Below are 24,615 nucleotides of genomic sequence, written 5' to 3'. Positions count from 1 at the left end.
TTATGTTTTGCATAAGCTTTTACAGATATATATATTTCAAATAAAATATTTATTCTGTATTTTTAGTGCTTTTAATAAGATGAATAAATGTGTACCTCTGCCCTTTTTCCACAAATTTCTTCCAAGCTCATGCTTGTGCAAATCTAGCCACTGCCGAATCTCTGATTGTCGGCAGAATTAGATCCTTGAGATGAACGAGCTATCGTATTGCTAGGGTTACTTACTCCCCACGATGCGCAGATTGAGCGGGGGGCTGCAAGGAGACCCTTCGGGGCGCTGGCCTGCTTCGACAGAGCTGCTCAGGACACTGCGCTAGCGCTCCGCAGAGCGTCGAACGACGGCCCGTGGCGACCAAGGGGCTGGGCATGGAAAAGCTGATTGCTTTCTCTGCTTCACCTTTAAAAAATTAGAAGAAAGGGTGAAGAACCCAGTCACCCAGTCCAGCCACCCGAGCTGCTCGCTGCAGCGGCGAGCTGCGAGCTGGCCGGGCAGCTCCTCGCGCTCTCGGACACGGCCCCTGCCAGCGTCTTCGGAGCATCCCCTGCCGCCCATCCCAGCCGCCCGGCCTGACTCTCTTCAGATCCGTTCGCCATTCCCAAGTAAACCCTCACAAACCCCTGCCTTCGCAGAAAAGCTTCGCACCCTGCTCCCAGGAGCCGAGCGGAGCGTCTCGGCGCTCACCGGAACGGGGACTGGGCTGCGGGATGGGGGCGAAGGACGCGGGGAAGATCAGGAAAGCCCCTCCGCCGGAGGGAGCGAGGTTTCCCCCGGCAGAGCGGGGAGTGGGAGGCGCGAGGCCGGGCCGGGCACCCCTGGGTGCGGAGGAGGGTGGGAGCAGCCCCCTGGACGCCCAAGGCACCGGCGGGACGCGCTCCTGCCAGACGCGCCACTGCTCGCTTCCAAGGTGCGAATATTTGGAGGCGAGATGCCTGCCAGGGGAAGGACAAGAAGTAAAGGGTTTAATCGGAAAGCTGCGTCGGGCTGGTTCTGGCACTGGCGAGGGTTTTGGTGACTCGGGCTCCGATCCCTCCTCACGCGCAGACTGCGAAGTGCCGAGCTGTAACTAAAAACGTTGGAAGCGGGACGTCAGAACGAAGCATACGTAGGTCGATAAAGCAAGGGAATAAAAGCTGACCGGCAGCAGGTTCTTCCCACGCTAACTGTACGTTGTTCGGAGCGAACAGATCCTCCTGGTCCCACACCGCAAGCAGGCAAGGAAAAGTGACATTCACTAGAAACGATTTAAAAAATAACAATTTAATTAAAAAAAACAGAAAAAAGAAACAAATTTTCCAGAATTTCAGTCTGAACTGGGGTAAGACAAGATCTCTGAAGTTTTTACATGAACAAAAGCTAAGGGAAGATCCGACCCCAATGAGTTGCAACACTTCCTTGGGGCATCACATGCAAGGACATGGCAGCAGGGACAACGCTCTTTTCGGATAAGGGAGACAAGGAGCAGAAAAGTCTATTCGTTAACAATTGTTCAACAATCTGATAAAAGCATGGCCAAAAGAAATCTCAAAGGGGAGGATTCCACTGGAAAAGTAAAACTCGCCCTTTTCTGAGTGCTCCTTTTAGGTGCTGCTTTGCCTCTACAAACTGTTTGGAAGCTTCTTCTGGAAAAGGTCAAGAAATAATTTACCCTTAATTCTTTTTTTTATTTTTTTTTTTCAAATTATTCCTTGGACTCTTTCATCCTGCACAACAGTGATTCTGCTTTCAGTCTGCTAGATCACCATCTGGGCATGTGAGCTACTGAAAAGGAATTTGTAGCAGAGAATTTCCAAGCGTTTGGTTCCATTTGTCCTGGATTTCCTCTTCTAACTTCTCCTGACAGCAGATATCACTGCATAACTCTTTTTTTTCAGACATCACTAGAGATCTTTGTTCAAGCACAGTAAGAATATTGGTGATTCTAGAAAAGATATGCAGAGGTAAAGCACGACTTTGTTGTTTGAACACTTACTTCCCAGTGTTTTCAACAGTTATCAGCCAGCTTTCACCCAAGGTTCATAGTTCAGCTCTGTATGATGAGGTGAGCAACCACAGTTGCTGGCAGCGGTGCAGAAGAGCCTCCGTCTCCTCGGGGGGGGCGCGGGGGCAAAGCCAGCGCTGAGCGCCCGCTCGCCTGCGAAGCCCGGGCTGCTGGCGGCAGGTGGCAGCAGGAGGCCAAAAAATGCGGACGCTGCCACCAGCACTGTCCCCGAAGGGCCCGAGCGGGACTCTGCGGCTATTTTCCCGGTAGAAAGAACAGAGGGGGATTTAAAAAAAAAAAAAAAAAAAAAAAAAAAAAAAGAAGTAATGAAGTTAATCCTAGCAAGGGCTTGCACGCTTGCTAACCGCACTGGGAACAGCTCTGCAGAGGGGAAAGGGAGGACAGGTACTGCCCAAGGTTGCCTCCCACCCAGTCCAGCTCCCGGCTGCTGCAGCCTTTTCCATTTTGGGGGTGTCAACATTCAGCCCGACTCCAAAATAGACCTCTCTCTCCAACGTCACATCATGGAAATCAGTCTTTTCCCTGACACAGCCTTTGAACCGCAGCCCTTGGAAGGGCGAGGAAGCGGCAGGGCAGATGGAGGCCCCTGAGGGCGCAGCATGCCCAGGGCCGCCTGCCATCCCTGCTCCATCCTGCGCTCCCGCGCTGCCCCTTCCCAGCGTCCCCCGACGCCGCAAACAGCCTCAGGAAGCACAGGCGGCCTGGGAGGTGGCCAGCAATCCGAAAGGCCGGGGCGATGGGATACGACGGATAAACTGCATCCGCAGGCAGCTCGGCGGCTTCTAGGGAATTGCACTCGGCATGAATTTAAGCCAGTCAGCTGCAATTTTTCTTCTGCTTTCCAAGAGTAACTCTCACGCAGATGCAGCTAGTCTGCACTCGAGCTGGAAGATCCCTTCTATCGGCATTCCTGTCCCCCGGCTCATTTAGGGGCACGGCTTCTCCAGGACCAGGCAGGGGACAGGGAACGTCTGCTGAAGCCGCAGGGTGAGCGGAGCGAAGGGGAGCCCCCGCCGGGGTGATCGCTCGCGAGCACACGTTTTGGCCCGGCGCCTGCCGGCGCGGCAGCACAGCAGCGACGCGCACAGCCCCGGACAGCGCCGTGCGCCCAGCCCCACCGCAGCAGCTCGCCCAGGCCCCCACGCAGCTGAGCCCAGCTGCAGAGAGCAGCCCAGCCACCAGGCGGGATGTGTCACATAGGAGAACAGTCCTTTAGAAATAGAAACATGTGGACCTCGGGCAAAAGCTTCCAAAAATACAATGAGAACATGAAGCAAAATGCCTGTCATTTCCCAGCAACAAAATTTCAAGCACTTTGCAATACAGTCCATCAACCTGAGTGCTTGCACAGAGATGTGCAAGCTGTGACCACCACAGGGAACTGTATGCTCCTCTGGTTTGCAGGCTTGTCACCCCATTCCCAGGCATCTCACCCCAAACGCAGGGAACGTCCTGGCCTGCAAACCAACAGTGGCCCTATCTGCCACCCCCAACACCAGAGAGTGCTACAGGTGGATACCCTGAGCAAAGGCAGGGCTGAGCTTTAATACCACAGAGTCATTTCTGAAGAGCTCAACTGTGCCAAAAAGCAAAACAATAAACAAACAGTTAATGCTGCACTGCTACAGCCTTGAAAAGCAGAAAGCACTAAGTATTACCTCAAGAGGATGAGCAAAATGTCAACAGCAATCCAAGAAAACCTCTGAAAGAAATCCCTAATGACACTGCCTCTTCTAATATTTGATCTTTGTTTATACTTTTTATTATTTTCTATATTACTTTATTACCCTCATATCAGCTCAAGCCCAGAGATCTCGCTGCAGTGGCTGCTACGCCAGCACAAAGGCAGGCTGCTCTTGCCACGTTTCTACGTAGCGCTGCTTATCTTTCCTCTTGGGATCTCTTACTGAACAAGCTCTTCCCGTAAGACAGGTGACTACTGCTGCTGCCTGGCTCCGGTGGCCGATGGGGAGAGGTCAGTGCAGAGAGCTCGGAGCAGAATGAGGAACCGAGCGCACATGCGCTGGCTGCGTCTTCCCTGTTCCAGGCACTAGATCATTTTTGCTTCAGTGGGAAAGCATTTTCCCCTCTGTGCAAGCCAAGATGGTTCTCCATGATCTGGGAGGTCCCAGAAGCAGTGGGCTGCAACGTGCTGACAGCTCAACTTCAGCAGTTATGGTTCAGCTCTGAGAAGAGAGGATAAAGGAAGAAAAAAAAAAAAAACTTTACTCATTTTTTAAATCTGCATTCTCCCTATGAGAGAACGACGCCACCGTACTCCTTTAACATAACTGAATGATTTCATAGTAATTCTGATTTGTTAGAGCTGCTAAAGTCCTGACTGTATTTAGCAGGTAACTATAGTTATACCTGCCTCCGTAACCCTGCTAGGTACCAACATTTCCAGCCAAAACCGCTCGGCCCGGTGACCTGGGAGGCGAAGAGTCCCGGCGAGGTGAATCGCACCGGGTGCACCAGCCTGAACTCCCGGCCTCGCGTGCCACCCAAAACCATAAAGCAATTGACTAGCAAACAAACGCTCGTTAGCATAACAAGCATAAACCCTTTGCCACACTCGCGGCATAAAAGCCCGTTAAACATGTGCATGTCAACACTTCCTGCAAAAGATCATGGGTGAGATTTTATTGGAGCAGTGCATGCACTTCGGAGGAGCTTGGCAGGCAAAGGCAAGGCCTTACCAGCACTCCTATTTTACAAGGCTACAGAAAACACCACGAGAATCACCACAACAGCAAATGAACGTGGAATGCAACACAAAAATGGAAAATGCTGGTGATAGATCTGTACGTGACAACGGCATTAAACCATCCTCCGATACTTGGGCAAGTAAGACAAGTCACATATCAGAGATGGGAACTCTTAAAAATAACAAATGGATTCACCTGAGAAGCTGAATCCTAGTTGTTTTTCCCCCAAGCTACCACCGCAGCATCTGCACTACGACTTAAGCGTGCCGGGCCGGGCAGCGGGTCCTGGCCACAGGCGCAGCGGGTGCTGTGCTGCCGGGAGACGGGCGCAGGGCGCCAGCGTGGCAGAGCTGGAGCCGAAGGCACGCACAGGCTGGCTCTGCAACACCTTACCGGCAAATTTATTTCAGTTGGGAGCTTGGAAACCACCCCCCGACGTTAGCACGTCAGGAAAACTCCTTGCACAGAAAAAACGCCAAAAGTTTACCAAAAAAACGGTTAAAATAAAAAAGTTTCGCGGTGCATCTTGTCAAGAGACCAGCCCAGCCCGCCGGGGCCGCGACGGAACCGCCGGGGCCGAGCTCGCGAAGCGGCGCGCGGCCGCCCGGGCTCCTCCGCGGCTGCAGCGACGGCCGGGGGGGCTGTTTAATTCCGGGGGGCTGTTTAATTCCGGGGGGGGGGAGGCTGCCCCCAGGCGAGCCCCCCGCCCGCCCCGCAGCCGCGGCCAGGGGCCGGCGGGGGGCTTTCCCGGCGCGGGCGGGTTTTCCCGGCGCGGCGGCTGGAAGTCCCGGCGGATTCCTGCCCCCTGACTCAGGGCCGGCGCCCGGGATTCCCCGGCGCGGGGCGGCGCGGCCCCCTCCGCCCCCCCCGGGCCCCCCCCCCGGCCGCGCCGGTTCCCGGAAGCGGCGCGGCCGCCGCCGCCGCTCCTCTTGCGGGAAACCGAAACTCCGCGGCTGCCGGCGGAGCCGGGAGGGGCAGCGGCGGCCAGACCTGCTTTTGGGGCAGGAAAAGAGAAAAAGGGGGAAATAGAAAGCAAAAAGAGAGGAAAAAAAAAAAAAAAAAGGACAAATCGGCGCTGCACACAGAAAACGCGTTTTGCAGCCCCCCAGGGCTGGAGGAGCAAGCGGGTCCCTTGCACCCCTCCGCCCCGAAGCGGGGTGGCCCCACTTAACCAGTGCTGGCTCTGCTGGTGCTTCAACGTGCTCCGGTTCGGTCGTGCCCCGGTTCGCAAACGCAGCCTTGCTCGGGGTCAGAAGCCGGCCCCCGAGGCCCTCGCCCCCGTCGCCCACGCGAAAGGGCAGCTTCTGCATTCCTCCCAGATCAGTCAGCAATTCTGCGACTGAAAGCAGCGGGTGGTCATGTGCTTCCCGCCGCGGATCCACGACAGCCAGCAGCGCTCCAAAGCGTGACTCAGATGTCAAACACACGCCGCGCTCCAGCCTCGCTGCAGTCCCACCACGACGTCGGGGCAGCCGGCCACCGGCCGCTGCGGTGCTTCGCCGGGGCGGGGAGGCACCGGCAGCAGGTCTCTGCTGCAGCATCACAGGCAGTTTGTGAAAACGAGAGAAAAAAAAATAACAAAAAACAAAAACCCCAAATCCCCTCTGTGCTCCCCCCCCCCCACAAGAAATAGTCTCCACCTGGCAGATGGAGAAGGTGACCTGTGGAAGGGGGTCCCGTAGGGCAGCCCGTCCTCACGAGGTGCTCTTTCCTCAGCAGTCACTCTGGCCCGGCCCACTGATATGTGGCTGGTTTTGATGGGCAAGGAGGTGTTTTGGACCCTCCAAGGTTGCCTGCACATCAAGGAGCACCCGGGACCACTCAGGGGGGGGCTTCCCCCTCTGCTCCCTGCTGGAAACTAGGATGAGCTCTGCAGCAGGTCCATGGCTGTCCTAGCAGCCAGGAGACACTCATCCAAACTGCTCTGTGCAAGCTCTCCAGTGGTCAGCTGAGTCCTTAGCTCAGCCTTTCCCACTTACTTTCCTTTTTCAGGGGGGAGGGGGGGGAGCAGTGTTTATAGCCACCCCCATTAGGGTATCTCAAAAGCAGCACCTGAAAACAGCAGCTGCAACCAGCTCGGCTCTTGTGCAGCTAAACTGGTGTTACACACTGGGACCTGCCTTGGCACGGGGCAGCCAGGCTGCACTAACAGCCAGGCTGAAATTAGTCCAACTATTTCTGAAGCATCACACCTTACTCTTGCCTGTTATTATCAAGTACGGCTGCTGTTCTCACCTTTAGTCTGTATTTGAGTAGAGACACTTGGGGGTCTTCAAACAGCAAGTTAATAGCCAAACTGGGAATAAACTTTGATGGTTTAATGTGTCTGCTGCTTGGCATACTGCATTTTTCGCTTCTTGCTGTGGTCTCCCTAGGAGGTTCTAGGTAGGAATGTGCCAGTCCCTTCACAGCTTGTGCACCAAGGCCTTGCAACAGAAACATCCTGCAGCACATAGGCAGAAGTTTCCTCATCTCAGAGAGCAGGCTTCACGTGAAGGGCTTGCCCAGCTTGTCCTGCCCAAACAGCCTTTGGTCTTCTGTCCCCCCAGCCCTTAGCTGAGCTAAGGGGACAAGCCCTTCTGCCCTCCTGCATCTGCAAGGTCTTCCCTTTTGGCAGCCACTTTGCTGGGATGACAGGGCAGAGATTTTGGAATGACATACCTCTTGTCCTGCAGGCTGTAGCTACCTTTGGTTTAGCTTCTGCTCTTTAGATGTGTCAAAAGTGAATTAATTCATGCACAGTAAATTCAAATGGATATTCTGAGCATATATACAAAAATCCCTAATACAAAGCTCACCTTTCTTCTACTGATGTTAGCCAAAAGAGCTCCAGCTGCACTGATGGGACTTCAGTGTAAGATGAGAGGGCTCCAGATCTGGCTTCATCAGGTCTTGCAGCCCGGACCCCATGGGCCGACATGGCCCCATTACTGCCTTTGGGATGTGCAGAGGAGGGAATCTCTCCTCTGCAAGCAAAGTCCCAAAAGGTGGGACAGGGTTGAGTTTATCTGACCTTTGGTGGGGCAGCTCAGGTGCAGGTCTGTTCCCTCGTTAGGCAAACTCTGGACAGCTGTCAGGGTGCTTTGCCTCTCGCTGGATCAGGCCCACTGACAAACTTCAATTTCCTCTGCAAGAATTTCATGAAAGATCTGTTTCCTCCTGCAAAGCTGAGGGAAAAGCAAAGAACAGGGAAATTCTGGACATACAAGCAAAATTCTCAAATTTTTCCCTTTTTCCTACCAAACCAAGCACATGACATTTTATGCTTAGTTTGAAAATTCACCATGCTATCAATGGAGAGAATTGAACTGATTTCAGGACTGCTTGGATTAGGTGCTAAAATAGGTCTCTCGGATTCCAGGAAACTGTAAGCGGCCCATCCCAGGATGTATTTATTGCAGCCTGAGGATCAGAGCACTTGCTAGTATTACCTCATGCCAGCTGGGCAGAGTTTCAACATTTTTCTTATTATTTTCCTCCATGTGCTTCAACCAAACTTCCTTTTTGTAAAAGGAGCATTTATAAGAAATAGAAACAGCTTGCAATAAGCACTGCAGTCTCAAGACTACAGGCGGGGAAGCAGCTATCTCTTTTGTTAGCGGCCTTTTTGGTAAGGCCCGTACCGGACCTTTGCAGCGCTGCATCAACCCCTTTCAGGGCAGAGGGTGCAGCGGGGGGCAGGCGGGGGCCTGGGGCGCCTGCGCTGTGCAGCTGCTGGATGCTGTTGGCAGGGCACAGAGCATCATCCCCTCGCTGCGCACCGATGTTACGCCCTTGGGAGAGCTGCTCCGAAGAGAAACGACTGTCTGATGGGGAAAAGGGAGGAAGCCCGTGGGGAAGAGGATGAGAGAGGGTCCGCGCTGGAGCTGGTCTCTCGGCTGGAGGGAGCCAGGACAGCAGGGGCAGAGGTGGGGAAGGGAAGGGGGAGCAGAGAGCAGCAGGTAGGAGGGCAAACACCCCCCGAGCTGGAGCTGGAGGACTGTTGAGTGCTGGTGGCCATGAAAATGTCACGATATGGTGATGGGAGGAAGCAGACGGAGCAGCAAGGAAGCAGATAAGAGGGTCTCGCTCGCCACGCGCCCCCTCTCCGCTTCCACAAAGCCGCGCTCCATCCTGTGGTTACCGACTCCCCCTGCCCGAGGGGGACGCGTGGGGCCCCGCTGCCCGCCCGGGGCGCGCTGGCATCCGCCCGAGGCAGATTTCTGCGGCCGCCCTCGTCCGCGGCGCCCGAGCGGGGCTTCCCACCGCAGCCCCGCTCCGGCGGCCTGATCCAGGCAAGGACCGAAGCAGAGACCGTCGGACGGCCTCGGCCCCGGGCGCGCGCCCCGCTCGCCCCGCTGCGCGCCTTGCCTTCTGCCCGCTTATTTTTTAGTACCCACGACAGGCTGTCTCTTCGCGGAGAGCTCTGGGCGCACAGGGGTGGCGGATCCCTCCTGTGCCCCCTACCCCACGGGCGTCTCCATCGCCCAGCAGCCGCCGCCGCCGCTGCCCGGGCGCGACCCGCGCTTGGGCACCCTTCGCCGCTCAGCAAAGCCCGGGCTGGCCCTGCTCTGCCCCGCGGCCGGCGCGATCCGCAGCGCGTCGCTTCCCCGCCTGGAGATCTCGCCACGTTTGCCTGTCTGATCCGCAGCGATCCCCGCGAGAGTTAACTGACCTCCCCGCCGCGGCGCAAGCTCCTTCTTTTCCCGCGCCGTCGGGATTTAAAATCCGGGGGTCGTGTGCTTTGCACGTACGTCGCGCGCAGCGCGGGGCGAGGGAGCCGTCGGCCCCCTGCTCCGCTGCAGCGCGCGCCGCGGCTTCGCCGGGGCCACGTGCGCTCCGCCTGCCCGCGCAAACCGCCCGCCTGCCCGGCACGCGCAGCCCGGCGCCGGCCGGCCGCCGCGCCGGAGGCGTCTTCGGCGGCTGCTCGTGGCACCTTAACCGACCACAACCGTTAAGACAGGAAATCAAGAGCTGTGTTTCAGCCCGTACGCCGGAGTCACAGTCCTCTCTTCTTGTAGAACACGCCAGGAACTTTGCAGTTGATCCCAAGCGCTTCCTGTTTTTTTAGCATTGCTTGAAACACATTTTTCCTAGGAGCACCTTGTTTCAGGACATTATTAACCGAGATGGACAGGTGCCCATTACAGAATAACAAACACCACCTGCTGGAGCACCGCTGGAGATTTGATTTGTTTTTAAGTAAAAACACTATTAAGTATTTCCTCTGGGTGAGGGAAACAGCCCTAGACCTGGGATCATCTTGTATTGGGTAAATGTGATTACATGCTTTTAATGACCTGTTTCTCCGCGTCTCAGGTCAGCGTTAAAAAAGAGGACTAGTAGATCACAGGGGTAATACGAAAATGCGTGCGTTAGCGACTGCAAGGGTGCAGAACCAGAAGGCCACCCAGGCCTTACCTACGGTAAAGCTGCCATGAAGCAGAGCCCCGCAGAGGACTCCAGCGCTGCGAGGGCGCCGCGGACGGTGGAATTCGTGGAACTTCTCGCTGAGTGATAAACTGGGTGGAGCAGAATGTTTTTATAGCCAATCATCTATGCACTTCTTGAAACATGTGTATTGCTCACTGCACATGTTTTTCTGTAAATGCAGACCAAATTCAGGTGTATACTCTCACTGTATGTTATTTACCTGCTCCCATATGCAGCTGCAAAGATTGTTAGTGTAATAGTATAAATGGGAATAAGGAATAGGTTTTGTAACCTTGGTTTAAGGAGAGTCTGATACATAATAACATAGGTAAGAAACCAGTTGTTATTTCCTTGTTTGAGCTGAGAGATAACAAAGAAGCAAGCAAACAAGAAGCATGGGGCTCGCGCAGGCCACTCGCCCCCGAAATCTGTGTGCAGATCTGGGCATAACGTACCCAGGTTGTGTATCGCATTGAGCGGGATCCATACGGATTTACATCAGTGGAAAGAAGTGGAGATTCAGGGCTAAGGCTGTTAACCTTCCTTTCTGCATTTCTAGATATATTCATTTGATGCCTGCTGCCCTTTCCCACTGAAAATACAGACCAAAAGCAGTCAGTAAGTAGCATAACAGTACCCAAGTCATATATCAAACATGACATTGTTCAAAACTTGGTCCTTAAAAGTATTTAAGATACATTTGCCATATACACACACTGTCCCATCAGACCAGGGAGCTCAGAGTGAATTTTTCTTAAAGGTACCCGAGAGGGAAACAAATAAAGCGTGGGCAGGCGGCGCTTATAGGGAACTGCAGGCTCATCTTTTGTCAACACGTAGGTCGTATAAAAGGGGTTGGGACTCTTTCTGTAGATGACTTTTGCACTGGAACCTCAAATACATTCTGTCATCCCCTTTTCAGGTTACTTCTTCAGGTTATACGTGATGACTCTTTCTAATGCCTCACCCTGAAGAGCAAATTTATGCCCTCTCATGGACGCCAAATTGTACGTGTCCGAGGGCTCTCGGCTGTCTACCTCTCTCCTGCTCTGGTTATGTGTTTAACCTGCCTTGAATTTACCTGCAGTGCAGGTGCCTGCAGAGACCTGCCTAGGGGACCCTGCTGCAGCATGCGAGGGGTTTTCTTCGACTTCTGTGCCAACAAAGTGAAGGACACCTACAAGGGGGTGGCCGAGACCAGATCTCAGCTGGGAGTTTTTTGAGAAAAGGCACTGAAAAGAGACGGTGTTACAGTCGTCGTTAGGCCAAGGAACGCGGTTTAGGCTGTCCAGGCTTCTGAACGCACTGCAGAGAAAGTCCAGCCCACGTCCATGGTACCACTTTTCACTGCAAAAGTCACCTGCCGAGAGGAGATGGGGGCCTGTGTCCCCGGACTCGGTTGCACTGCAATGTTAATGGGGATTGCTCTGGGGGCTCCCCTGACCTGCTGCTTTAGCCCTGCGGTTAATGCCCACGCAACGCCTGCGTGCAGCAGGACGCCCCGGCAGGTCTGCTTGCACATTTGAAGGAGTCAGGTGGACGCCGGACAACTGGACGCAAACCGACCACCACGTACTATAAAAGCATAAACGTAGAAGAGATGATCAGGAACATTACTGGTAATTTTCACACATTTAATTTCATTTTACATCAACTCTGCTCCTGCTGCCCATCACTGTTCCTATTGCTCCAAGCCTTACTGCATCCCTTCTGGAAATTAGCAGCACCTGATAAACCGAGACACAGGCTGGGCCCTCGCTGTCGACAGGAGACAGTGATGGAGCCCATACCGCGCGGGGGGCCCGCGCTCGCGCTGCGCGGGACTGGGCAGCTCAGAGATGGCACTGGGAGGCGGAAACGTCACCGCGAGTTCAGTAAGAGCAGCCCAAGTCCTGGCCAAATTCCTGCTTGGCTAAAAATAGTCTCAGCTGGACCCTGCGTTTTACTCACTTCCTTTGCTAATTTGTTAGTGTCACTATTGCCTGGTGGAAAATCTGCTACTACGCGTGTTGGGTGGTCATGGCACATCGGGGCAGCAGCTCCTCGGCTCGGGGAAGCGCCTCGGCAGGCGGCAGCCTGGGCCCTTCTGCAGAGGACAGTTGTGGGGCTGAGCCCCTCGTGGGACTCTCGTGGGCTGTGGCGTGAGCCCCCCACGGGGCGCAGGACCCTCACGAGCCACGGGGCTGAGCATCCCATGGGATGTGGGACCCTTGTGGGCCGAGCGCCAGGGTGGGCCGTGGGACCAAGCTCCCCCGGGGGCAGGGGCCCCCATGCGAGGCCCAGCACCTCGGGGGCCCGGCCAAAGCCTGCGGTCCTGCGGCTGCCCCGCTGCCAACCTGGCCCGGTGCCCCGAGGGTCCCGAGCGCCCCGAGGGTCCTGAGCGCCTCGAGAGTCCCAAGCGCCCCGAGGGTCCCAAGCGCCCCGAGGGTCCTGAGCGCCCCGAGGGTCCTGCGCGCCCCGAGGGTCCTGAGCACCCCAAGGGTCCCGAGCGCCCTGAGTGCCCCGAGGGTCCTGAGCGCCTTGAGAGTCCCAAGCGCCCCGAGGGTCCCAAGCGCCCCGAGGGTCCTGAGCACCTCGAGGGTCCTGAGTGCCCCGAGGGTCCCGAGCGCCCCGAGGGCCCCGGGCGCCCCGAGGGTCCTGAGCGCCCCGAAGGTCCTGAGGGCCCCGAGCACCCCAAGCGTCCCGAGGGCCCCAGGTGCCCCGAGGGTCCCGAGCGCCCCGAGGGTCCCGATCGCCCCGAGGGCCCCGGGCGCCCCGAGGGTCCTGAGCGCCTTGAGAGTCCCAAGCGCCCCGAGGGTCCCAAGCGCCCCAAGGGTCCTGAGCACCTCGAGGGTCCTGAGTGCCCCGAGGGTCCCGAGCGCCCCGAGGGCCCCGGGCGCCCCGAGGGTCCTGAGCGCCCCGAAGGTCCTGAGGGCCCCGAGCACCCCAAGCGTCCCGAGGGCCCCAGGCGCCCCGAGGGTCCCGAGCGCCCCGAGGGTCCCGATCGCCCCGAGGGCCCCGGGCGCCCCGTGGGTCCTGAGCGCCCCGAGGGCCCCGGGCGCCCCGAGGGTCCTGAGCTCCCCGAAGGTCCTGAGGGCCCCGAGCACCCCAAGCGCCCCGAGGGCCCCAGGCGCCCCGAGGGTCCCGAGCGCCCCGAGGGTCCCGAGCGCCCCGAGGGCCCCGGGCGCCCCGTGGCGCCGCGGGGGCGGGGCGAGCGGCGGGGGGCGGGGCGAGCGGCACCCTCCCCTCCCCTCCCCCCCCCCCGCGCGCGCTGGTACAACAACAGCCTGATTTCCCCGAAGTGATGCTGGAGGCGGCAGCCAATGGGCGGCGCGGCCGCCCCTCGCGGCGGCGCTGATTGGCCGCGGCGCGGCGGCGCCCGGGGCGGCGGGGAATCCCGGGCGCCGCCGCGTTATACCCGAGGGCGCGCCCCGCGGGCCGCAGAGGCGGGTCGGCGCGCGCGGGCGGCGCAGCGCAGCTCGGCTCGGAGTGGCTCGGCTTAGCACGGCTCGGCACGGCACAGCACAGCACAGCACAGCACAACACAGCGCGGCGAGGTGAGTCGCGGCGTCCGTCCCGTCCCCTCCCGATCACGGCACCAAGGGCGGGCAGGGGCCGTGGGAGAGGTCCCGAGGCTCGGCACGGCTCGGCTCGGCTCGCTGCAGCGCTGGCCTTGGCCGTGCGGAGGCGGTGAGCGGGCGGCCGCTGCGGCGGGGGAAGGGAAGGGTCCCGACGGCAGCTCGGGGCCGGTGCGCTGCCGGCGGCTCCGTGCCGTCGGGGGGCGCCGGGCATTCCCCGGCGGGGAGCGGGCGGCGGCGCCGCGGGTCCTTACATAACCCGTCCCCGGACGGGACAGGACGCGACGCGACGCGACGGGGCGGCCCGTCGGCGCAGGGGCGGGCGGGGCGGGCGCGCAGCCCCCGGGCGGCGGAGCGGCGCCCCCGCCGCGGGGAGCCGGCGGGCCGTCCCCACCGGCAGCGCGGCGGCCGCCGCCCGGCGCCGGGGGGAGCTGGGCGCGCTATTGTTGTGGAAATCCTGGTGTGTCTCTCTGGAGAAAACAAAAACAGGAAATACCCTGCCGCGGAGGAGAGGCTGATAGCGAGCTGCCGCCGCCGCGCTCCGTCGCGGCGGCCGGGAGGCGGGCTCGGGCTGCGGCGTTAGCGGGCGGGTTTGGTGGGGGTCGTGCAGCCCTCTCGCCGCTTCCCTTCGCGCAGCCCAGCAGCTGTTTCGGAAGCAAGCCGCCGCGCAGGGAGCGCCCGCCGCAGCGCGCCCGCCGCCGCCGCCTCCCGGCCGCCGCCTCCGGGGCGCGGAGCCGCGCTGGGCGCCGCGCGTCCGGCCGGCCCGCGCGGGACCCCGCGTCCAGCCGCGGCCCCGCAGCCGCGGACGGCGCCGCCGGAGTCCGGCCGGGACGGAGGGGAGCGGGACCGGCCAGCAGCGCGCTCGCCGTCCGGAGCGAGTACTTGCTTGCTGGAGCTGTTCTTTCTTTCCTAGACAACATGCCGGTGTCAAGAATGCGCATGAGGCCCTGGCTGGAAATGCAGATTAATTCCAATCAGATACCAGGACTGATATGGATTAACAAGGTGAGATATTTTTTATTATTGCTTCTGTAACATTAACCATCCTCGGATCTTAGCTGTCGCTAAATATAAATGAAGATCATAGAGAGGAAAACAAAATGGAAAATTTTTTTCATGCATCATGATTTTTTTTTTAAAAGTATTTTTATTTTCAGAAGCAGCTCTGAGGGGTTACAGACTGTAGTAATTCCAATCTTTTCCTCTGGAAATCCCCAAGAGGGAAATGATAAATTTAAACAAAAGCAGTCTGAACATGACTGAGGACCAAGAAAACTCCAAGGCTTATTTTAACTTCAGATGCCCACACTGAGCCAAGGCACCTTGTGTCCCTGTTAACTACTTAATGTTACACTCTCTGCTCCGTAGTTAAATTTTAAGATCTGGCCTAGAAGAAACCATGTCTCACTTTGGTACTGCAAACGTTGGTACTGAGAACTGTGGAGTGGGCGAGATCCTCGGCCTTACTGAGCCAGGACCTTTTCTCTGAAGTTTTTGCTTGTATCTGAAGGCGATAGTTCAGCTAGGACATGCCTCTCTGAGGATGCACGCAAGTTCTTCCGGGTAACTTTAAAAGGGATTCTCCACCAAAGTGTACCTGGAAAACCCGCCATAGTTTCTGATACATCAATAGATGAGAGGCAACCTAGTCAAATGGTTCTGAGATAAAATAGACAATATTTCTTCTTTCTGCGGTAAATCATAAACCGGTTGCAGAACTCTTGGAAAAGAGATGGGCCAAGGAAAAGAGATGGGACAAAATAGGTGTTAAACGAAAATATGGGGCCAGAGCATTTATAAAGCATCTGTGCTGCTACTGAGTATCTTTGATTAAATGCATCATCACAAATTGGCATATGATGAATCTCCTTTTTTAATTCAAAACTCTGTTGGTTTAACTTCAGGATAAGATGATGTTTCAAATCCCATGGAAACACGCAGCGAAGCATGGCTGGGACATGGAGAAGGATGCCTGCCTCTTCCGGAGCTGGGCCATTCATACAGGTGCGTGCTGGCTTCGCGGTCCCGTCCCTCGGGGGGACACCTCGAGCATGGCAGCTTGTTCTGTCTTCACTTGCAGCTCAGGAAATCATATTAACTTTTAAGAAGAGAAAGAGAGAAGAACTGTTCCTGTGCGGGAAGAACTGCCGCTGCAGTCAGAAGTCTGAATGTTCACACCATTTCTTATTTACAGGAAGATATAAGATAGGCGAGAAAGACCCTGACCCCAAGACCTGGAAGGCAAACTTCCGCTGCGCTATGAACTCCTTGCCCGATATAGAAGAAGTGAAGGACAAAAGCATCAACAAAGGCTCCAGCGCAGTCAGAGTGTACCGAATGCTGCCGCCCCTGACGAAGGACCAGAAGAAAGGTAGGCACGGGGGAACCCAGCTGGGTTGAGCAGCACCTGCTCCTGCGCTTCCATCACCCCTTGAACTTCCTGCCCCGCTTGCACCAGGGTTTAGAAGAGCTGCTGGTAGCAACACTGTTACTGGGGTTAGTTGCTGGTATTGCTGACAGTAACCCTTTGCACATATACAGTAACAGGTTGTACAAACAGTTCATTTTATCCTGAATTTTTAAAACATACCTAGAAGGGATTTTCAGGAAGTGGCTGGGATTCACTTCTGCAGAGACCGACAGCAAAACTTGCCGAGCAGAAAGTTCAAAGCTGCAGTGGTTCATACTCATGTAAAATGTTGGCTGGGAAGCCCTTTCTCACATCGGTCTTATTTTTATTTAACAGAGAGGAAGTCGAAGTCATCAAGAGAAGCAAGAAACAGGAGCAAAAGAAAGGTATGTATTTGTAGAAGCAACTGAAGAAGCTAGAGGTTTTGGTGGTTTTCTTGCTTAATCTTTTTCATATGGGAACTTGTACACTCTCAGTCAAGTCTCTCATGCTTTGCCCTTATTTTTGTAGTCGTATGAAGACACGAGGACAGAGGAGTCAGTAGAAAGCCTAACCAATACTACTCTACCGGATGACCACAGTGGTTACACAGTACATGGCTACACGGGCCAGGAAGTGGAGGTGGAGAGCACATCCATCACCTTAGGTGAGATTCAGCTTTTAGCTCACTGACCACAGTGGAAAGTGCTGTTCAGGTGAAGGCAACGAGTTCATCACCCAAAGGTGACGGCAGCTTTCCATTGGGATGGTGTGAAATGGACGGTGGGGAGATGGGGTGGTGTGTGCCCACGCTGAACCCCGCTCCGCTGCATCCCTGCAGACCTCTCGCCCTGTGAGGTGAACTGCCCCCTGACCGACTGGAGGACCACCATGGAAATCGCCATGGCTGACAGCACCAATGACCTCTACCAGCTCCAGGTGTCCCCCCTGGCTTCGTCCTCAGAAGGTTGGTATTGCTTTTTTCCTCCTCACTCCTTTGAGTCTCTTGGAAGTAGCCCTGCTCTAGCAGCTTGTAGGCAAGGCAACAGGATGAAAGTGTGCCCTGGGGCGTTTGGAGAAACAAGAGTTTTCTTGTAGAAAAACAGCCTCCTCCTGATTGATGGCTTTGGGTTACTGGAGCCACCAGACTGCAAGTCCTCACTTCTGTGATCTGGCCAGAAGTCATTGCTTACAGGTCAAAGGCCTCATACCCGGCTCTTAGAGCAAACTTCATCTCCAAATGCCAATGTTATGGCTCAGGAGGGTTAATGCATGAGGGAGAAGAGGGATTTCTGACCCAGGTGCTCTAGGAGAGAGCGGTGCCAGGAGCAGGAGACTGCTGAAAAGTGTTGTGTGACGAGAACGTGAAGTAGGGTGTGGTGGTAAACAAGTGCGAGTGCTAGCTTAGTGAGAAAAGGTTAAAATATATGTCTGTTTTCTTCTCCTTTTTATGTACTTCCAAAACAGTCACAGATGAAGATGAAGATGAAATGAAATCGGAGATTTTTAAGGTAAAATTAGCCCTTCTGTTGAGATTGAAATTGGTGAAGGTCGCTGTTTGCACTGAGATGGGGAGAAAAGTCATCAGTGGATCCACTGATAATCCTACACGAGCTGAACACAGAGTTACTGCAATCCATGGCCCTGGTTAATGAGGAAGCCTGAAAAACTTGCATGCAGGGAGGCCCCTTGGTAGGCACAAACTAGAGAATCTGCATACATGGAAATATTTACTGTTTCTGTGAAAGTCAGCGAAAGCCGTTTGGTGCTGCTAGAAACAAAGGTGCTCCACCAGAGCCTGCAGAGACTTGTGTTCTCCAGAAATTTTTCTTTTTCTCTCTGCCCCTCTTGTGTGTGTATGTCCAGACACATTATGCTAATCCCTCTGATAAGAGGGCTCCTTCCTCCATGCAAGGTGCTCTGGCTCTGTTTTGCATCAGCTTAGTTTTAATCTGGAATAAAATCAGGTTTTTTAAGGAAGACGGTGCGGTGCCTACAGGAAGCAGGAGCCGCCGTTTGTCACCGGCAGCCGTTGGCGCCTGCAGCGCCGGCGCTGGGCCTCTCGGCGATGCTGGGGCGAACCGTAATGTGGTTTTGCGATGTGCATACACAGACCTAGTCTTGCCGGTTTTCATTGCTATGTCAAAACGAAACCTTTCTTTTGCTGTATTTGCCATCGCTAAGCTTGTATTGGCTGCAGGGAGTTTACTTAGCGCATATGGGCGCAAAAAAAAATCAACAACCGAAGGGGGGAAAAAAAAAAAGGCGCATTCTCCTTCCCCCTGCCCTCAATTTCAGCCCTTATCACCATCTCCCTGTGCTCTTGCAGCTGCTGGAGCCGGCGCCGGAGTGGCACACGACCAGCGTCGGGGGAAAAGGCTACCTCACCAACGAGCCCGGCTCGCAGAGCGGCTGCGGCGCTTACAGCTACAAGGAGCAGGACGCCGAGATCGACACGACGTCAGGTGGGAGCCCTGCGCTGGGGCTGGGCGCCAGGACGCCGGGGACGGGGGGTTCCCGGGCAAACGCCCAGCGGGAGGGAGAAAAGCAGGTCGAGGCTTCGTACGTACGTCCCCGTGTCCTGAGATTTCTGATGAGCCTGGCGGAAGGCTGCAAGGGATTTGAGGTTTAAAAAAGAAAAAAAAAAAATCCAGGAAAAAATCATATCAGTAGGAGAATGCTGCGGATTTGTCTCAAGGTTATATGCTTTTAAGCTATGGCAGTGGGGCGCTTGCTAGTGTACCTGAAGAACTTCCCCTACTAATAGCTTAAAAATAGGACAATAGTAATAAATAGTACTTCAGCAAAATACTAATCTATTTACTCCTCATTTGAGGAATCCTTACATATTTTTCTGTTAGAATCTACTAACTGTTTTACTCCTGCTGCACATGATTCATTACTCGTTTTCACTTTATTTTCTCTAGGAGAATTAGAGTTCCGATTTTTCGACCAAAAATCCAGCCTGGACTTCTCCTGGCTGGAGACGGTCAGGCCCCCCATGCAAGCCATCACCTGCGGCTTGTAGGCCGCCGGCCAGCAGCCGCCTGTGAAGACCCCTTCACAGCCCTGACGAGAACGGAAGAAGTTGTTTGTTACTGGCTGGAAGCAGAAAGTAGCTTTTCTATTCCGTTTAACTCTTAGGTGTTAAAAAAATTAAGCAAGGAAAACGCCATTTTAAAAAAGAAAAAAGAAAAAAAAAAAAGGGGAATCCCAGGCGTTAGCAGCACTCTTTGCATTGAAGATGCACGTACCTGGTAGTCACTTCGGATGCGAAGCCCTTGCCGTAACGTTGCTGATGCGAGCGGGGTCTGGCGCGTGCTGTGCGCTGTCCCTTTGGGTGAGAGGCGATGAGCACTTTACCCGGGAGTGCTAAGGGGACACAGCGCAAAGGAGTTGCTAATACGTTCGTTTTGGTTGCTGCTTACCTGTGCAACACTGGCGAAGCCGTGAGCTTCAAGACTGTCTTTGCACTCTTAAGAGCTGGTGCAATTTCTGCTAACTGGCCCTCATTTACTCAAGCACCACATAGTTCATCTTCAGATCAGATCTTTGAAACTTGTGTAAATAGGTTTTAGACCAATAAAATGTGAAAATTCAGTTTAGGCTTTGCTTCCATATAGTACACATATTCAGGAGAGCCACTCATAAGATGTTATCCTGCTAGTAGGCATGGTATATATCTTTCCACATAATAGGTGAAGAGCTGCAGCACGAGACAATTTTTGCACTGATGGAGGCAGAACTTTTTATTTATACGCTGCCTTTCAGCGATCCGTTTGACTGCTCGTGCTAGGAGGACGCCAGCAGTACTGTAACGAGTCGGAAACCGCACTGGGCATGCGAGAACGCAGAATGGAAGAAGTTCTAGTTTATGCTTAAGACATAGGAATTGAATCACTAAGTTGTAACAGAATATTTTCTTGTACATTTTATTTTTGTATATAAAATGCTGTATATTTGTGTTAATAAATGTTTTATATACGACCTGTGCTTTCTGTTTCCCGTGGGAGAGCAGCGGGTCTGGCCAGCCGTGCGGGGCAGCCTCCTGCCAGAGGAGCACGGGGGTGAAGCCCTAGCTGAAACCAGAAAGCGTGTGGACCGCTAGGAAGGAAGCGGGAGGGAACGCTTAGTTTCTCCATGCTACGTTCTGTCCGTCTGCCGTGCTTTCGGGGCCGAAAGGGGATTAAAGGCCATTGCATCCTCGAGGCCGGGCGAGAGCGGGACGGTGGCACGCCTGGGTCTCCAGTTGCAGCTGCTGGGCTGCAAGCGACACGGAGCAATGCAAATTCAACGCGGGGCTGCGGCGTGCGCGACCCGACCCAACGCAGCCGCGGGACGAAGGGCCCGGGGACGCGCCAGGGGAAAGGGGTTGTGCTTGGGCGGCACCGCGAGCCTGTTACCTGGGGAGGGATGCGCGAGGGGAACCTCCCCGTGCTGCCAGCAGTGCTTGGAGCATGGCAGAGAGTAATTCCCCCAGCCGGGAGGCTAGGTGAATAAGTGCCAAGTTCAAAATAGCTTTTATTTTGAGCATTTATGGGGAGGAGGAGAGGAAAAAGATAAGCGAACCGCCTGCTCGCGGGCCAGGTGAAGCCAAGCAGCAGCTGAAGCGCGACGGAGGAGGCGTGCAGCTTCCCGGGACTCGGCGGACGCCGAGGTTTAGCAGCTCGTGCACCATCTCGAGGTGGTGCCGGCGGGATTCGCAGGAGGGACGCGGGTCTCCTGCACCAGACCGAGGAGGCGGCCCTGCCGCTTGCCCGGGCAAGGGCACGGGCCGTCGGGGCCGAGCGCCCGCGAGGGGCGGCCGAGGAGAGCGCCTCGCAGCCTGGACGTCGGGCTCTCCGCAGCGCAGACGCTGGGGCTGAGACTGTGTTCAAACACGGCCAAAATCCCTGTTATTCAGTGAGGTAGGATGCCACCAGGACAAAAACCTACCGAAAATTAGATGATGGACTCAGAAAGCAGAATACCTTTGGGAACACCAAGATTTTCAACACCGCAAAGATTAAAGTCTTTACAGACCCGTTAAGTGTAGCTTTAATGAAAACCCTGGACCATAAAATAAAAAAGCTTATTGCTTTGCCCCGATTTTTGTCCAAAGGGATTAGCCGCCCTTGCGCGGCGGGAGGGGGGCACACGCGTTCCTGCCCCGCGGCCTTTCCGGCGCCTCGCTGGCGGCCCGAGCGCGGCTCCGCTCCGGCGCCCGGCTCTGCCCGCAGCGGCTCGCAGCAGGCGGCGGGGCCGGTCGCTCCCGCGGCGCCTCCGCTCGCGGTGCCGACGGCAGCCCCATAGCCGGACACCCTCCCAGGCGGCCGCCGGAGCCGCGGCGTCACGGCTGTAAAAGAGGAGCGCGACTTCGGGCCAAAGGTATGAATTTATAGCTGCAGAAAGTAGCGCAAAATTTATGCTCGAAGGGCAAAGGCGAGCTGCTGCCGAGACAGCAGCGGGGCGGCCCGGCCTGGCCCGCCAGCGCTCCTCCCTCGGCGCCGGCCGGCTCTCCCCTCCTCTCCGCTTCTGCGGGGGACGGGGCATCTCCCCCTCCCCACGCTCGGGGAGCGCTGCGGGCGCGGGGCCGCAGAGCAAGCCCCGAGCTGGGAAGGTAACGGGGTGCTTCGCCGGCACTGCCGCGGGCCGTGCTGGCGCGGAGGGGCCGACGGGCGCCCCTCACCCCAGCCTCTGGGCGCGTGCCCCTCGGCATCGCCAGCCCTCCAGGCTGGGCTGAATGCCGCTTCGCGAGCGGAGGCGGCGGGCGCAAAACCTGCCGGGCGCGGGGGCGATCACGGCGGCAGCGAGCGGCGCTCGAGCCCGTCCCGCGCCGCGGCCGCGCTCCTGCAGCCGGGAGCTGCCCGCGGCGCTGCCTGCCCGGGCGGCTGCGGGGCGCGAGCTGAGGCTCGCGCAGCACGAGCGCTCCTGCGAGCCCTGGATAAGGCCGTATCTAGACAAAACCCCAGAACTGGTTTGCCTCGATACCCTCCTTCTTCCTACAGCTAAGGCGCTTTTATCCTCCCCTTCCATCTCGCGTGTCGCCCGGCAGACAGGAAGCGACTTGGCCCCGGGCCACGTCCCGCGGGCGCTTTGCCGCTCTCCCCGCAGGCGTTTACCCGGCGTCTCGCAACGGTCGGGCCAGCGAGCCCTTGGCAGCGCCTCGGGCCGCCAGGCCGAGGAGGAGGAGCAGGAGGAAGGCCAGGTCCCCGCGGCTGCCCCAGCTCCCTGGCACAGGGCTCGCCGGCGGCACGCTGCCACCGAAACACGCGCTTTTGGGCAAGGCGCCCTCTGCTAACATTTTTCGGTGAAGGTTGTAAGGCTCCATTTGCTCCATCGCGGGCGCGCTGCTGCCAGCACCCGCCAGAGCCCGGCTCCCGGCGAAACCCCCTGCCTCCGCGCCGAGGGCGGGGGCGAATTGCCGCCGCGTCCCGCCGGCCGCGAGCAGGAGCGCTTGAGATTTGCTCCGTCAAACTGCAAAAGCAGCCCCTGGGCGTACCGCCCGAGGAAAGGGGAACCCTCAGCCGGGAGCAAGCGTCTCCTCCCCGCCGGGCCAGGAAATATCAGGCAGAAAAAGTTTCCCTGGGATCAGCAGGGGCAGAGCCCCACAGTCCCACGGGAACCACTGCCCATGTGATCTGGGTGCAGAGGGCCAAAGACCCACCACCCTCTCCGCCACGTGGGAAACCTCCCCCACCGCATGTTTCATAGAATCAGAATCACAGAATCAGTAAGGTTGGAAGGAACCTCTGGAGATCATCTAGTCCAACCTCCCTGCTCGGCAGGGCCACCTAGAGCACGGTAGACAGGGTTGCATCCAGGCGGGCCTTGAAGATCTCCAGAGAGGAAGACTCCACCACCTCTCTGGACAACCTGGTCCAGTGCTCCATCACTCTCACAGTGAAGAAATTCCTCCTCACGTTCAGGCGGAACCTCCTGTGCTTCAATTTCTGCATATGGCCTCTTGTCCTGTCACATGGGACAACTGAAAAGAGTTTGGCCCCGTCCCCTTGACACCCTCCCTTCAGGTACTTGTACACATTGATCAGATCCCCTCTCAGTCTTCTCTTCCCCAGGCTGAAGAGGCCCAGCTCTCGCAGCCGTTCCTCATAGGGCAGGTGCTCCAGCCCTCGGATCATCTTCGTAGCCCTACGCTGGGCTCTCTCCAGTAGCTCCATGTCTCTCTTGTACTGGGGAGCCCAGAACTGGACACAGTACTCAATGAGGCCTCCCCAGGGCTGAGTAGAGGGGCAGGATCACCTCCCTTGACCTGCTGGCAACACTCTTCCCAATGCACCCCAGGATACAATTGGCCTTCTTGGCCACAAGGGCACATTGCTGGCTCATGGTCAGCTTGCAATCCACCAGCACGCCCAGGTCCTTCTCTGCAGAGCTGCTCTCCAGCAGGTCAGCCCCCAGCTTGTACTGGTGCCTACGGTTATTTTTCCCTAGGTGCAGGACTCTGCACTTGCCCTTGTTGAAACTCATGAGGTTCCTCTCCGCCTTCATGGTCTCCAGCCTGTCCAGGTCTCTCTGAATGGCAGCACCTCCCTCAGGTGTGTCACCCACTCCTCCCAGCTTGGTATCATCAGCAAACTTGCTGAGGAGGCACTCCGTCCCCTCATCCAGGTCATTGATGAAGAAGTTGAACAGGATGGGACCCAGTACTGAGCCCTGGGGGACACCACTAGCCACAGGCCTCCAACTAGACTCCACACCACTGGTGATGACCCTCTGAGCTCTGCCTTTCAGCCAGTTTCAAGCTGGGGCAGCACATGCAGATCACCACATTTCAGTGAGCTACACGCGAACTGAGGACAACCAGCGCAGGCGGAAAGAGGCGTCGGGCACCTCGCACGCCGCCTCCATCCCGCGGTCCCGCGCCGCGGCGGGCGCCAGCTGCCCTCGGGCTCGGCCCTGGCCCCGGCCCAGGGAATCGCAGCCAGGGGATGCTGACACCGCGGCGGCACCGGAGGCAGGGCGAGAGGGGCCGGGGCGAACAGAAACACTGCAAACCACCAGAAAAGGAAGCCCTAGCTCCTGTACATAAAAATAAAAAAGAAAAGCCAGAAAAAGATTCATTTTGTCTTAAAATGCAACGTTCCTCACGTGGTAGAGAGGCCCCTCTGCACGCTGGCTCCTCCAGCAACGCTCTGCGCTCCCGCTCAGGGCAGTGCCGGCACGGGGCAGCGCCCGCAGCACGGGATCAGCTCAGGCCTTTCCCATTTATTTATTTAGCACTCTCCTGAAGCGCAATGAAATCAAAAACATCTGCAGCAGTTCTAAGCCACAGGTAGTTCCAGCGAGCTGCTGCGGGGAGCTGGGGGGTGACGGCTGCTGCTGCCGCCGTTGCTGCTGCCACCCGCTTTCTGACCCGACGCGCGTTGAGCCCGACGCGCGTTGAGCCCGCGCTCCGTAACGACCCGCAAAGGCAGACGCTCGCGGGGCGGCAGCCTCGCGGGTGAGACGACGAGACCGCGGCCGCAGCCCGGCGCCTTGCCCGTGTCTGAGCCGTTCTCAACTGCTCTGACACTGGCAAGTTTTTAGAGGGTCTGTGAGGGAGAGGTT

The 24,615-nt window shown here is 56.8% G+C and overlaps 2 protein-coding genes and 1 long non-coding RNA gene across 3 annotated transcripts; 1 reads left to right on the top strand and 2 right to left on the bottom strand.

Annotated features, from left to right (window-relative positions):
- On the bottom strand, window positions 1-6,020 carry LOC134146973 (uncharacterized). The gene is made up of 3 exons (XR_009959930.1): window positions 5,880-6,020; window positions 1,136-4,185; window positions 1-396 (listed from the first exon to the last, which is right to left on the bottom strand). It is a non-coding gene; the product is annotated as an uncharacterized LOC134146973 (long non-coding RNA).
- A 4,041-nt stretch (window positions 6,021-10,061) lies between these two features.
- LOC134147031 (collagen alpha-1(I) chain-like) lies at window positions 10,062-13,204 on the bottom strand (the record flags this gene model as incomplete). The annotated part of the gene is made up of 2 exons (XM_062587732.1): window positions 10,062-10,068; window positions 12,693-13,204. Coding segments are annotated over 2 exons (519 nt in total), but the record flags the coding sequence as incomplete, so codon positions are not given.
- Window positions 13,205-13,529: 325 nt separating this feature from the next.
- Window positions 13,530-20,052, top strand: IRF1 (interferon regulatory factor 1). The gene is made up of 10 exons (XM_062587663.1): window positions 13,530-13,655; window positions 14,590-14,681; window positions 15,581-15,680; window positions 15,871-16,047; window positions 16,423-16,472; window positions 16,597-16,732; window positions 16,907-17,032; window positions 17,533-17,576; window positions 18,395-18,530; window positions 18,993-20,052. Exons 2-10 carry the CDS (start codon window positions 14,595-14,597, stop codon window positions 19,091-19,093), a joined length of 957 nt encoding a protein of 318 aa, XP_062443647.1. The 5' UTR covers window positions 13,530-13,655; window positions 14,590-14,594; the 3' UTR covers window positions 19,094-20,052.
- Window positions 20,053-24,615: the final 4,563 nt, after the last annotated feature.

Source organism: Rhea pennata, chromosome 14 (genome assembly GCF_028389875.1).
Source record: "Rhea pennata isolate bPtePen1 chromosome 14, bPtePen1.pri, whole genome shotgun sequence".
Classification (NCBI taxonomy): Eukaryota; Metazoa; Chordata; class Aves; order Rheiformes; family Rheidae; genus Rhea; species Rhea pennata.
This window is presented reverse-complemented; position numbering and strand designations above follow the sequence as displayed.

Coding starts and splice junctions, on each gene's coding strand:
- IRF1 (XM_062587663.1), top strand. CDS start 14,595: ATGCCGGTGTCAAGAATGCGCATGAGGCCCTGGCTGGAAATGCAGATT. Junction 16,733..16,906: donor GAGCACATCCATCACCTTAG/GTGAGATTCAGC, acceptor GCATCCCTGCAG/ACCTCTCGCCCTGTGAGGTG. Junction 18,531..18,992: donor CGAGATCGACACGACGTCAG/GTGGGAGCCCTG, acceptor TATTTTCTCTAG/GAGAATTAGAGTTCCGATTT.